We start from the raw sequence: 15,291 nt of genomic DNA, 5'->3' as shown, positions 1-15,291 counted from the left end.
CAGGTGGCCTTCTCGTGCTCCTAATTCTTATGTTCTTACCTTTTTCACTTTTGATTGGAGACTGGAATTTGGATTTTATTTTGGTGTGTGGATTTGTTACTTGAAGGATGAGTCTGCTTTTTAATGATATGTTGCAATGTTAAATCTACAAATTTGCATAGTACATTCATCAGGGAACTATCAAGTGTGACCTTTATATGCCTCTGGTAAATCAATACTACTTTTCTGTTCGATTCTTTCCATACTCCTGTACCTTTTATATGAAGAATATTGCCAGCAATTATCCTTGCACACCAAAAAAAAAATGCTCCCAAGTAGTCTGTACCATTGGTTGTATTCCATTTAAACCTTTCTTCGGCTTACTTGGTATAACCCTAACAGCAATACCTTCTATTCTTTTCTTTCATCAGATTAATCTTTTACTGAAGGCATCTATCCTATTCCCACCAGTTAGTTCTTGTGGTAGCAATAAGTTTCACATTCTAACCACACTCTGGCTAATGTAGCTCCGAATAACTGAATGTATTAGTGACTATCTTATACTTAAGGTTTGAAAGCCCTGCCAAACTGGAAACTTCCTCTCTATATACACCCAATCAAACCCCCTTCATAATTTTAAAGACTTCTATTAGATCACGCACCAGTCTCTTTCCAAGACACAATGGCCCAGATCTTGTTTCTGGCTAAAACACCAGTGCCAGTATGATATGACCTGAGCATTCCCTATACCTTAAGCTTTGCAATGTTATATACCACAAAGACTAGGTCTTGTTGAGATAGATGTCTTGAAGTTTAGTTACAACACTAACTATTTACACTGCTTAAGATATCAGACTTGCACATAGTCGGAGATCTGTGATTATTAACTGCACAGAGTAAAGACTGGAAGCAGGTTACTGTTATTTTTACAGAAGGTGAAACCTTCTATACTGGAACTACATATGTCATGCTGCTATTAACTATCTTAAAAGTACACTGTGTTGTTTTGAGATCTATGCAATAATACATCGACCCCAATTTGTTGAGCCTTTCCTAATAGTCCTGGTTTCCTCCTTTTGTAGCTCTTTTTTGCATCTTCTCCAGTGCCTCTAAATGATTTTTACTGGAAATATACAATTATAGAATTTTATGGTACAGAAGGAGGCCATTCAACCCATTGCATCAATACTGGCTCCCAAAAGAGCGCCCCAGCTAGTCCCATTCTTTAGCCTTCTGTCCATAGCCCTCCGCAGTCCTCTGGAGACTAACATTATGCTCAGTGTTTCAAATGTTGTTTCAGCGTGTTTCTAGGTAATTTTAATAAGCATTTTCTTTCTGCAGTCCTGCTGTCAGAATTGTACAAAGCCCATTTTAGATGCAGAGACATCACTTTAATGTTAACTCACTTCCAACTGCTAAGGGGTGGAAATGCTGGTCTAACACTTTTTCATATGGTGATTCACAGAGATAAATAATAGAGATTTGATGAGCTGTCTGACTTGGTGCAGTGGAAGTGAATCTTTTAAAAGGTAGAGTCAAATCCTAAACATCTGAACCTGCCCAAAATTCATTCTTTAATCTGATTAAGCACAAATTGTTGAGTGGGATCCAATTTGTGGTTAAATTTGTGATTAGTGAAGAACATCTCATTTTTAATTATCAAAGGAAATTAGGAGTCTATAAATGTTTTCGACTTTTGGAAGGATCCAGCATAGAGTAGTTTATATAGATAGTACAGAATAAAGTTTCCTGACGCAATTTATTTTTAATAGCACTGTGGTCATATTATTTGCTGATGATAGCAACAGCAAGAAGATTGGATAAGAAATTAAAGACAACAGGGCAAGGACAGATTTTCAGATAACCTTAGGTAACCTCACTTTTGAGAGTTCAAAGGCAGAGCTGATGCTGCTCTCCATAAAGTCAAGGGGTGCAAGACCCAGGATGCCCCTTCCTAAACCTCTCAACATTTCCCCTCCTTAAAGATGCCGCTGAAACATTAACACAGAGCAGAGCTGCTGGTTATCTGCCACTCTATCTCCTCTCGTGAGCTTTTGTCGGATAATGTTGCTGCAAAGCCCCTTGGGACATTTTGATTGTGTTGAAGGTACAGTAATAATTTTTACTTTCATAGCCATCATTTCAATCAAAATAACAGATTAGTTTGACAATTGCATTTGGGTTTTGGTGTCCAATTTTTGGGTGTTTTTTTTAAATTGCATTCCTGAGTCAATAGATAGAAAAATGATGTTTTTTTCCCCAGGTGCTGCTTAGTTATGTTTGTAAAAGACAGAATACAATAATAAGTGCATCCCATGTGCAGTTTTGGTCTCCCTATTTCAGAAAGCCGTGACGTGGAGGTGCCGGTGTTGAACTGGGATGAGCAAAGTCGGAAGGCACACCACACTAGGTCATAGTCCAACAGGTTTATGTGAAATCACTAGCTTTTGGAGTGCTCCAATAGATCTGTTGGACTATGACCTGGTGTTGTGTGACTTTATTTCAGGTAGGATTTAAATATGATGGAGGCGGTTCAGAGGAGGTTTATTAGATTTAATCCCCGTAATGAGCGGGTTATCTTTTTGAGGAAAGGTTGGGCTTATTTCCACTGGAGTGTCAAAGAGTGAGAGGTGGTTGGATTGAAATGTACAAGATCCTGAATCGTCTTGAGAAGATTGCAAGGATGTTTTCCTCTTGTTGGGGAGACCAATGCTAGAAGGATACAAATGAAGAGAAATCATCTCCCTCAGAACGCTGTGTGATGTTGCCTGCTAAGGGAGAGAGCTCCAATGGAGTTGGAGTAATTTAAAAATGTTTAAAGACAGAGGCCAGTATCAAAGAGGAGTCATCTCAGACTGAACTGGTAACTCTGTCTCTTTACAGATGTTGCTCGACCAACTGAGTTTCTCCAGCAATTTGCTTTTTACTGCAGATGCTGGAAGTTTGAAATATTTTGACTTTATTAGATAGATGCTTGTTGAGCAAGGCCATAAAATATGATTGTGGTTGATAGGAATAGTGGAGTTTTGAAGCACAAGATATCAGTCATGATCTTATTGTGGATCAGTTTCAAAGGGCCGAATGCTGGAGATTAGAGCCAAGAGTGTGGTGCTGGAAAAGCACAGCAGGTCAGACAGCATCTGAGGAGCAGGAAAATCAGCACTTTGGGCAATCTGCCTGCTGTGCTTTTCCAGCACTACACTCTTAACTCAAAGGGCTGAATGATCTACTTAGGCTCTTAGTTCATATTTCATTATATGGGGAGGTGTTGCTGAATAGTTTTTCCACGGGATTATTAATCCTGAGATCCAGATAATATTCTGGGGACCCGGGTTCAAATCCCACCACGGCAGATGTTGAAGTTTGAATTCAATAATCTGGAATTAAGAGTCTGATGATGACCATGAAATCATTGTGGATTGTTGGAAAAGCCTGATCCAGTTCACTAATCTCCTTTCAGAGAAACAAAACTGCTATCCTCATCTGGTTTAGTGTACATGTGTTCCCTGATGCTCAGCAATGAGATTGATTCATAATTGTCCTTTGGGGGAATTTCATATCCCACAGTGGGGGTGGGATTTCGGGTTGAGTGGGTGAGGTGATGGCATGGTGGCTCAGTGGTTAGCAATGCTACCTCATGACACCAGCGATCTGGGTTCGATTCCAGCCTCAGGTGACTGTCTGTGTGGCGTTTGCATGTTCTCCCCGTGTCTGCATGGGTTTCCTCTAGGTGCTCCAGTTTCCTCCCACAATCCAAAGATGTGCAGGTTAGGTGGATTGGCCATGCTAAATTGCCCATAGTGTCCAGGGATGGTTGGGTTAGCCATGGTAAATCCAGGGTTAAAGGGATAGGATAGGGGTGTGGGTCTGGGTGGGACACTCTTTGGAGGGTCTGTGTGCACTGAATTGGCCGAATTGGACCGTTTTCACACTCTAGGGATCCTATGATGCTAACTTCTTGTGGCTCATGTACTAAAACACTTGGGTTTCTCTGCACCTTTGAATTCTGCAGTTGTTCTCCATTTAAGTAATCTCCACATTTTTGTGCTTCCTGCCAAAGTGAACAACTTCATCATTTCCCACATTGTATTCCATCTGCCAGGATTTTCACTCCATCTACAGCCATCTGTAACCTCCTTATGTTTTCTTCATAATAGACGTTCCTATCTTGGTCATTTTGTAAACGTGTCACCCATGCCTTTGCTGCCCTATACATCATTGATATAAATTGTAAAAAGGTGAAGCCCTAGCACAGACCCCTGGGCTACTCCTGTCATCACATCCTGCCAACCAGAAATGCATACTCTGTTTTCTACCAGCCAGCCAATCTTCTATTCATGCTAATATGTCTGACACTACACCAGCTCCTATTTTGCATTAAATGCTTTGATGTGGCACTTTATCAAATCTTTTCTGGAAATCCAAGTACAGCATGTCAGCAGGCTCTACTTTATCCCTTGCACAGATTATTCCTTTAAAGAACTCCGTTAAGTGTGATTTCTGTTTCACAAAAACATGCTGACTTTTTCAAGTTACATTGTTTCTTTCCAAGTGCCCAGCCATAACCTTTTTAACATTAATTCTACACCTTCCCACAACAGACATCAAACTAACTGCCTTGTTGTTTCCTGTTCTCTGCATCCCTTGCCTCCTTGAATAAAGGATTTGTATTTGCTACTTTTCAGTTTTAATGTATCCTTTCCAAAATGTTGTGAATTTTGGAAAATTAACATCAACAAATATCCAACCTCAGTAGCCTGCTAGGAAGAAGTCAGGAGAACCTAGAGACTTACTGTCCTGCAGTTACATCAATTTGCTCAATCTCCCTTTCTTTAGTGATTGTAGTTTCAGTAGGTTCCCCCCTGCCGCCACCCCTTGCACTGCCTGATTTTCAGCTGTTACTGGAAATTTTGTCTATCACCAATAGTGAAGATAAGAACAAAATATTTGTTCTCTTTCATTTGCCATTTCCTCCTTATCTACTATTAACTCCTATTATCAGTCTCTAGAACACTCACTTTACTTACACTTCTGTCTCTTGGATACCTTTTGGAACTCTGCCTTCGATTTTTATATTTCTAGATAGCATCTTAGTTCCTATCAAGGCTTTAAGGTAAGGTCTGGTTTAACATGCATATCCATGACTTTATACCTCTGTCAGAATTATAGCATGCACATGGTAGGACTTGGTCTATGTGATGCAGAAGTGCAAGGACGTTCAAAATTAAGTAAATAGATAAATAAATCATTGCTGTAAAAGCCACCCCAGTTCTATCTTTTCTATAATGAGTTTGTGATTAATGGCCTGGCCTGTTGTGGGCCCCATTCTTCAATTTGGCTAACACTTCAATAATAAATGAAGCAGAAAGTTTACTTTAAGATGTCAGTGACCCGAATAATAGTTCCCTTTTGATTCCAGCCCTGCTTCACATGATCTGCTGCCCCTTGTTGAAATCGATCACTTGCTGCTAGATTCTTCTGGTGGATCCTGTGGGGTTTGTAATGGTGTTCTGAAGTTCCACTTAGTAACTGCCTTGCTCCCAGATCTGACATTCTTGAGCATTGGAATCCTGTCGGAATTATTGAAACACTGAAGCAATGCCTTATGCAGATGCAGTGGCCACACAAAACAGGGATTTAGCTTGGGGATCACAGCAGTGAATTTGGCACTGCAGCTGCTCTTCCTTTGTTTAAAAAAAAATAAATTGCAGTGATTTATTGTTTGGTTTAAGAGGTCCAGAAGAGTCGTTCACCATTTTAAGTTTGCTCAGTTTATTGACTAGGCAGTCCTGGATTTGGCTGTAATCTCTTAAATTTCTCACACGTGATATGTGTCACTGGCTCGGCAGCAAAGAGAGCAGCCTGATGTAATTTACATTCCTGAGAACCACGGGTTGGATTTGATATTTCTATTCAAAGGCAAGTGGTCTTGCAAAGCGCAAGATTTTGCCACTTTGTTATCCGCTCCCCGTGTGCCTCCTGTTTGGGTGGGTTGTGGGGGGTGGGGTTAGTGTAGCTATCAGATGGTCTGGTTACCCTCGGACCTATTGATGCCTGTCATTGACCAGTTACTGACCTCTGGAGTGCCTCCTCTGCACCCTATTTTACCTATAGCCAGGACAAGGACCACACCAAGTGGGCAGTCCAGTTGGTTTGACTGTGCAAGTTAGCATTGGGCAAAATGTGGCAGCTGTGGGTGGAGAGCTTACTTTTGGAGGTATCTCACCCCTATCCCACTTGGGATTGACTTTTATAGAAGAGGGAAAGGGCCCTTCTGCCCATTACGTCTGGGCTAGAGATCATCTGTAAAGGTTCTCACTCGGCCTTTTCTGCTCCAAAGCACTGCCCCACTTGGGTCACAATCTCTCCCCACTTTTTACCACTCTCCCCAGCCTTTAAAACTCACCCCACTTCCTCCCCACACCTCCCTGGGTCTAGGTGAGATACTGTTCGGAGGGTCGGTGTGACATCAATGGGACAAATGGCCTGCTTCCACATTGTAGGGATTCTATGATTCCACCCAATTGTTACATAAGTTTAAATTCTTGTATCTGGTGAGTTTGTCAGTATTCTTACCTCCAGGCTAAAGATTCAGAAATACTCCAGGAATGTGTAGAGGACACAGATAACAGACACTTTGGCAGCGAAATGCTATGGCCAAGACTTCGCAAAGCCGGGCTAGGTTTTCACTTGAGTTAATCAATAACAAATGACCTTCAATCCAAACGAAGTAGTCCAACAGGTGAACGCATTGCAATGGGACTTGGCAAGTGGCATATTGAAAGATGCCCCAGGACTGAATTTTAATTCCAGGAAGGAAGCCAAAGGAGCAGATGGCCATCCCATGAGATACATGCAGTGGCATGGTAGACTTGTAATGACTTAGATGCTTTAGCCTTATCCACCCCCAAAAATTGTAAACATTTAAAATGAGAGAATCAGAGGGAGTAGAGTGAAAAATGCAGCCGTTCTAATTTAATGGCTCATTCACTCCTTCCTCATAGTTCCAGGAATAATGTTTAGAATTCCCCCTCTGGTGTCTTTTACCCATTCTTGACCCAAAGACTCTTTGGAATCAAATACGGTGGAGCTAATGCAGGGAACACCAGTTTGGCCTCAGCTGGAGTATGTGCTCATTTCTGGGCACTGCGTATTGGGAAGAGTGGTCAAAACAAGAGACTACAGAAAAGATTCACAGGAATGGGTTGTTGGGATGAGGAATGTCGGTTCCAAGGAAAAACTGGGGCTGTTTTCCTTGGACAGGACATTTGATGCAGTTGTTGAGAATTGTGAGAGGCAGATTGAGAGAAACAATTCCGGTTGGTAGAAGGAACGCAAACCACAGAACTGCAATTTCAGGTGATTAGCAAAATAAAAAGCAACTGTTGATGTGAACCGTGAAACTGCTTTTCAGCATCATTAGAATCTGGAATCCTGAGCCTGATGGCGTGATGGAGAGAGATTCAGCTGAAGCCTTTATAAAAGAATTGGATAATTATGGGAAGTGGAAAATTTCAAGGCATCACAGACTGTAAGTTTGTTGGCAAAAGAAGCATTGAGGACATGAGGAAAATCTTCACACAGTGTGTTGTTAGGATTTGGAAGGCACTGCCTGAGATTGTGGTAAGGCAGGTTCAATTTACTTTGTCAAATAGGATGTGGATTAATGAGAAGAATGTGCAGAGGGTAGGGGAGTGGCAGTAGGTGAATTGTTCCTTCAGAGAGACAAGCCTATCACAATGGGTGAACAACTTCCTATGATATTCAGTTCTGTGACCAGTGTGAGTTAGAATAAGCAAAGCTCAATGGATGTTAGGTTCCATCTCCCAATATTGTGTTGAAGCCATAAAATGCTGATCAACCTACATGTGGAATATTTGACATCCCTGTTTATTGCCTATCCATACCGTGCAGCAGGCTTAAGGAAATGGTTCTAGAAGAGTTAATGCTGAAATTGCTCAGCTGCATCAAATTTGACGTAAGAGTCTTTGGGTCAAGAATCGGCCAGTCTAGCATGAGATCCCAATGGCGATACAGCGATCATTTCTGGCTAATCATAGTTGCAAATATGCTGAAACGGGGAATGTTAAAGTTTCCTACTGCTGTCATGTAATAAACTGCACCTTCATACGTGATACTGTGCCTCTTGTTAAGACCCTTTTAATGGTTTACCTTTGTTTACCATTTGAAAATTAGACACCCTTAGACTCCACTTAGGCTGAGTTCTTGTGGTACAGTGGTAGTGTCCTTGCCTCTGAGCCAGGAGTCTTGGGTTCAAGTTGGACCTGCTCCAGTAGTGTGTCATAAACATCTGTCTCCTATTTTCTAAGGACCTGTATTCCTTTGCTCCCTGCCCATTCCTTTATCTGTCTAGATACATCTTAAATAACACTATGGTTCCCGCCCCTACCACCTCCACTGGCAACACATTCCAGGTACCTAACACCCTCTGCATAGAGAACCTTCCACGCATATCTCCCCTAAACTTTTCCTCTCTCACTTTGAAGTCATGACCCCTAGTAATTGAGTCTCCACTCTGGGGGGGGCGAAAAAGCTTCTTGCTATCCACCCTGTCTAACCTCATGATTTTTTATGCCTCAATCAGGTCCTCCGTCAACCTTCTTCTTTTCAACGAACATAATCCTAATCTACTCAACCTCCCTTCATGGCTAGCACACTCTATACCAGGCAACATCCTGGTGAACCTCCTCTGCACCCTGTCCAAAGCATCCACGTCCTTTTGGTATTGTGGCGAGCAGAACTGTATGCAGTATTCCAAATGTGGCTGAACCAAAGTTTTATACAACTGTAACATGACCTGCCAACTCTTGTACTCAATACCCCGTCCGATGAGGGAAAGCATGCCGTAGTCCTTCTTGACCAGTCTACTGACCTGCATTGCTACCTTCAGGGAACAATGGACCTGAACACCCAGATGTCTCTGGACATCAATTTTCCCCAGGACTTTTCCATGTGCTGTATAGTTTGCTCTTGAATTGGATCTTCCAAAATGGATCACCTTGCATTTGTTCAGATTAAAATCCATCTGCTATTTCTCTGCCCAGCTCTCCAATCTATCTATATTGTGCTGCATTCTCTGACAGTCCCCTTCACTATCTGCTACTCCATCAATCTAAGTGTCATCTGCAAACCTGCTAATGAGGCACCCTACACCTTCCTTCAAATCATTTATGTATATCACAAAAAACAGTGGTCCCAGCACGGATCCATGTGGGACGCCACTGGTCACAGGTCTCAGTTTTGAGAACCTCCCTTCTACTATTACTCTGTCTCCTGTTGCCCAACCGGTTTAGTATCTATCTATCTAGAACACCCTTGACCCCATGCAACTTTACCTTCTCCATCAGCCTACCAGAGGAAACCTTATCAAATGCCTTATTAAAGTGCATATATATGACATCTACATCCCTTCCCTCATCAATCTACTTTGTCACCTCTTCAAAGAATTCTATTAGGTTTGTAAGACATGACCTTCCCTGCATATAACCATGCTGCCTATCACTGATGAGCCCATTTTCTTCCAAATGGGTATATATCCTAGTGAGTTTTGAGAAGATTCACAGCTCAGGTTGAGGTTTTGGATGTAGGTTTGTTCGCTGAGCTGAAAGGTTAATTTCCAGACGTTTCATTACCTTGCTTGGTAACATCTTCATTGGACCACATGCGAAGCAATGCTGAAAATTCCTGCTTTCTATTTATATGTTTGGGTTTCTTTGGGGTGGTGATGTTATTTCCTGTAGTGAAGTCACTTCCGGTTCCTTTTCTCAGGGGGTGGTAGATGGGGCTTAACTCTGTTTGTTGATAGAGTTCCGGTTGGAATGCCATGCTTCTAAGAATTCTTGTGCGTGTCTTTGTTTGGCTTGTCCTAGGATGGATGTATTGACCCAGTCGAAGTGGTGTCCTTCCTCATCCGTATGTGAGGATACCAGTGAGAGAGGGTCATGTCTTTTTGTGGCTAGTTGGTGTTCATGTATCCTGGTGGCTAGTTTTCTGCCTGTTTGTCCAATGTAGTGTTTGTTACAGTTCTTACAAGGTATTTTATAAATAACGTTAGTTTTGCTCATTGTCTGTATAGGGTCTCGGAAATGACTGCCAGACTACTCAACCCCCTTGGCATCATGGTAGCCCACAAACCCACCAACACACTAAAACATCAGCAAATGAACTTGAAAGACCCTATTCAGACAATGAGCAAAACTAACGTCATTTACAAAATACCGTGCAAGGACTGTAACAAACACTACATTGGACAAACAGGCAGAAAACTAGCCACCAGGATACGTGAACGACAACTAGCCACAAAAAGACATGACCCTCTCTCACTGGTATCCTCACATACGGATGAGGAAGGACACCACTTCGACTGGGACAATACATCCATCCCAGGACAAGCCAAACAAAGACATGCACGAGAATTCCTAGAAGCATGGCATTCCAACCGGAACTCTATCAACAAACACATTAAGTTAGACCCCACCTACCACTCCCTGAGAAAAGGAATGGGAAGTGACTTCACCACAGGAAATGACATCACCAACCCAAAGACACCCAAACATATAAATAGAAAGCAGGAATTTTCAGCACTGTTTTGCATGAGGTCCACTGAAGATGTTACCTAGTAAGGTAATGAAACGTTTGGAAATGAACCTTTCAGGGTATATATTCCTATTCCTCAGTATCTTCTCCAGTAGTTTCCCTGCTACTGATGTCAGACTCTCAGGTCTGTAATTAGCTGGATTATCCCTGCTACCCTTCTTGAACAAGGGAACAACATTAGCAATTCTCCAGTCCTCTGGGATCTCCTCCATGTTCAAGGATCTGCAAAGATATCTGTTAAAGCCCCAGCTATTTCCTTTCTCACTTCCCTCCATAACCTGGGATAGATCCCAATCGGTCCTGGGAACCTATCCACATTAATGCCTTTTAGAATACCCGACACGTCCTCCCTCATGCTGACTTCACCTAGAGTAATCAAAGATCTGTCCCTAACCTCAACTTCCGCCATGACCCTCTCCTTGGTCAATGCCAATACAAAGTACTTATTAAGAATCTCACACATTTCCTGACTCCACACACCTCTTTCTTTCTTTGTCCTTGAGTGGGCCAAACCTTTCTCTCGTTACCCTCTTGCTCCTTATATCTGAATAAAAGGCTTTGGGCTTTTCCTTAAACCTGCTCGCTAAGGCGATCTTTTAGCCCTCTTAATTCCTCGTTTCATGTTGGTCCTACATTCCTGATATTTTTCCAAAGCTTTGTCTGTCTTCAGTTGCCTAGACCTTACGTATGCTTCCTTTTTCCTCTTAGCTCGTCTCACAATTTCACCTGTCATCCATGGTTCCCTAATCTTGCCTTTTCTATCTCTCATTTTCACAGGAACATATCTCTCCTGAACTCTAATCAACCTCTCTTTAAAAGCCTCCCACATAGCGAATGTGGATTTCCCTTCAAACAGCTGCTCCCATTTTACATTCCCCAGCTTCTGCCGAATTTTGGTATAGTTGGCCTTCCCCCAATTTAGCACTTCTAGTCCCATTTGCCAGCTGGGCCTATATCCCTCTAAACCTTTCATATTCATAACATTTAAAAGGCATTTGGATGGATATATAATTGTACCAGCCTCCATCACTTCCTCTGACAGCTCATTCCATACAAGCACCGCCTTCTTGATGAAAACGTTGCCCCTTAGGTCCCTTTTAAATTTTTCTCCTGTCACGCTAAACCTATGCCCTCTAGTTCTGGACTCCCCCCAACCTGGGGAAAGACCTTACCTATTCGCCTTAACCATGTCCCTCATGATTTTATAGACCTTTAAGATCACCCCTCAGCCTCTGACGCCCCAGTGAAAACAGACCCAACCAATTCAGCCTCTTCCTGTAGCTCAAATTCTCCAACCCTCCAACATTTTTGTAAATCTTTTCAGAGCCTTTTCAAATTTCACAACATCCTTCCTATAGGAGGGAGAGCAGAATTGCACGCAGTATTCCAAAGTGGCCTAACCAATGTCCTGAACAGGTGCAACATGACGTTTCAACATGCGCAGCTGTATCCTCTCGTGATCTAATGAACCTTATTCTCTCTAACAATCCTGCTCAAGAATGATCCCATGCTGTTGTAATCTCGGCTCACAAGAGAGGGTAGAAACAGCATTGAAGTTTGCTTTATCAGCACTGCCTGAACCAGATTCCATCAGATTTCACAAAACTGTCAGCACGTTGCTTGGTTCTGAGACATACTCTGAAGGTGGAAGGATGTTCATTGGATTCTTTCTGCAATTCTATGAAAAATGGAATTCACTGCCCATGTAAATTGTTCAGAACAGTGGGTTTATTCCTGAGACACTCACTCAGTTCCAAACTGGTGCTTGTGTGTGCCCTATTTCCGGCATCTGTGCACGGACAAATGAAAGTGCATGGTCTGAACATAAAGCATCTCTCACTGAAATAACTTGGAAAAGCACTAAAATAAGTGGACCTGTTCGAAGGGTGAGGACAAGTAATCCAAAGGGATCTTGTTTTTCAATCCTAATTGATCTTTTGAAATCTTACTTCAGCCTGTAATAAACACAATGCTGGAGAAATTCAACAGGTCTGGCAGCATCCATGGACACAGAAACCAAGTTATCATTTTAAATCTAGTATAACTTATTTAGAATTGAAGGAAAATTAATGGTATTCCATTCTGAAGGAGAGTCATAGTGATGTACAGCACAGAAACAGAACCTTTGGTCCAACTCGTCCATGTGGAACAGATATCTTAAATTAATCTAGTCCCGTTTCCTAGCATTTATCCCTCTAAACCCTTCCCATTCATTACCCATCCAGCTGCCTTTTAAATGTTGTAATTGTACCAGCCGCCACCACTTCCTCTGGCAGCTTATTCCATACATGTACCACCCTCTGTGTTAAAAAGTTTACCCTTAAGTCCCTTTTAAATCTTTTTCCTCTCACTCTAAACGAGTGCCCTCTAGTTCTGGATTCCACACCCCAGAGAAAAGACCTTGTCTATTTACCTTAACCATGCCCCTCATGATTTTATAAACCGCTACAAGATCACCCCAAAGGAACATTTAATGTTTGAGTTTAGAGTCATACTGTTTACTGTTCCTTTATTCACAAATGTGGCCAGATCTACTGAGTTTCTTCAGCATTTTCTGCATGTCGTTTAGCTTTCCAGCATTAGCTGTATTTAGCTTCTATATGATACAGTCCCCAGACTGTGAATGGTGTATGTTCATTAGTCAATTTGTACGCTAGTCAGAACAACACAACAACAATACAATATAAAATAATCATTGGTAAGGATATGCAAATGATTGCATGTCAGATCTGTTAATATTGTTCTGGTGACTCACTGCTCAGATAGATGTTCATAATTGGGGAGCCCCTGTAATTATGCAACTTGCAATCTATGGCTACGGACCTAGCCCTGACCTCTGGCATTTCATACACGGTGGTAATCTTAGTGATTTCAACAGCTCACAAAAAGGATTCAAGGCCGGGTTTTAAAGAGCTTTATCGTCATTGGACCAGGCTTGTCAAAGAAAAATTAATGTGCTAAATATTGCATCAAACTTCATGTCATTTTGGATTAAAATTTATATTCTCACATCATTGGTGCAATCTGGGGCAAAACTGCAGCAAACTCTTCAATCTGCCCTGATAAAGGAACGTTAACATAGCATAAAATGTCCCACATGATCCACCAGATTAGGAGAGGGGAGGATCAGAGCCAAGTCAAAAAGAAGTGAGTTGGTCTTCCGGCCAAAGCAGGTGATTTAAGAGTGACTTTGAGACTGAGCAGCATGGGAGCAGAAAGTTTAGGAAATACGATATTGCACGTGCAAGATACGCAGGTCCATAGGAGGATTTAGGGCTATTCCGAAATGTGGTGTAGTCGGATGAGCTGTGATCTTATTGAATGTCAAAGCAGGCTCTGGGCTGAGTTACCTACTCCTGATGTCCCTATGTTTGAATGTACGCATGGTGATGGAGATGGGCAGCACTTGGGGTAGGAGTTTGGAAAATAAACCAGAGACTAAGGAGTGGAGGGAGCAGGTACATTTGCAAGCTGACACTAGCAAGGGGTAAACTGTAGAGGGAGCCATTGCAAGCCTGAAGCTACAGGATGGTTTATTTTATTGTTTTGTGAATTTTCTTTTAGGGTATTCTAAACGAGGATGGCGTTGCAAACTCTGTAAAATTAATGCTCACCCACAATGCGGAGAAGGTGCATCTCGGCAACAGTGCATCGGAAAGCTGGTGAGTGTTGTTCAGAAACTCAGTTGACTGATGGAGAACCATCTTAACCATTCTGTCTGTTGGATTATTACGGTGCAGGCCATTCAGCCAATTGTGCCAGCACCGTCTCTTCAAGCGAGCATTTGCTGCCGCTTTGGAGTGACAAACGTTTTGGACCTTGCAGAGGGGAATCTTCAGTTCCTTAAGAAAAAAGTTTGCAGTGCTGCTTTTTATTCATGTATCCTTTGGAATCCTATCCAGTCAGAGTAAATTTGCCTGGTTTGAATTGAATCAGTTAAGTAAGATTGACAGTTATTGGTTTTTGCTGCATTGCCATGCCAACCATAGTCAATCCAATAAGCATTCTCCTGCCATGCCGTATCAATTGTTGGTTCCTTTTTAGAGTTTGGTTTTCTTGTGGTTCAGTCCTGAGGCACAAAGTTTCAACTTCACGTCACTTTTCACTAATTTTTAATACCTATGCCACCAAGCAGTGAATTTAGACAACTTTCAGAACAAATGCATCCCCACGGTATTATTCCATCAATGAGTGACAGCAAACAAATAAGCTTGTATTTATAAAGCACCTTTTAGAATAACTCCACAGAGGCCAGTATCCTGTCACTAAGTCACCCTTTATTTACAGGGGGAGAGCTCTTGACACTGATCTAGCTCCCTCAAAGAGAGCAGAACCTCCCTGTTAATATGTCAGCCAGGGCTCCCTGATTGGGGCTGTTAATTTGGTCCAATCAGGAAACTCACATTCTGTGAGGTTCACCTGGCCGACCTCATTATAATGACTACACCATTCATGAGCCTAAGGCACTTGACAGCCGAAGGGATACATTTGACGTGTAGTCAATTTGCACATAGCAAACTCTCACAGCACTAATGTAATAATCAACAGATCTATGTTTTCTGGTGAATGATGCTACCAAGATTTACTCTGAGAGCTTTGTGTTGGTATTCAAAAGTGGGAGAGTGTTTTACTCTCTAGCACCACCCTTCCTTGCTTAATGAGCTACGTTAACATTTTGTTCAACAATAACAAGTA

General features: G+C 42.0%; 1 protein-coding gene across 2 annotated transcripts in view; it reads left to right on the top strand.

Annotated features, from left to right (window-relative positions):
* The window catches only part of LOC122539796 (SH3 and cysteine-rich domain-containing protein 2-like), a 139,693-nt gene that overhangs the window by 70,644 nt on the left and 53,758 nt on the right, over window positions 1–15,291 (top strand). For both annotated transcript variants that reach the window (XM_043674858.2, XM_087977774.1), the window contains exon 3: window positions 14,161–14,258. In XM_043674858.2, coding sequence (XP_043530793.2) covers window positions 14,161–14,258 — 98 coding nt within the window. The remainder of the gene's footprint in view (window positions 1–14,160; window positions 14,259–15,291) is intronic.

This window comes from Chiloscyllium plagiosum, unplaced genomic scaffold (assembly GCF_037043375.1).
Source record: "Chiloscyllium plagiosum isolate Xiang-an unplaced genomic scaffold, Cpla_swu_hap1 HiC_scaffold_32, whole genome shotgun sequence".
Lineage (NCBI taxonomy): Eukaryota > Metazoa > Chordata > Chondrichthyes > Orectolobiformes > Hemiscylliidae > Chiloscyllium > Chiloscyllium plagiosum.
Note: the sequence above shows the minus strand (reverse complement) of the source record. Positions and strands in the feature narration are given on the sequence as shown.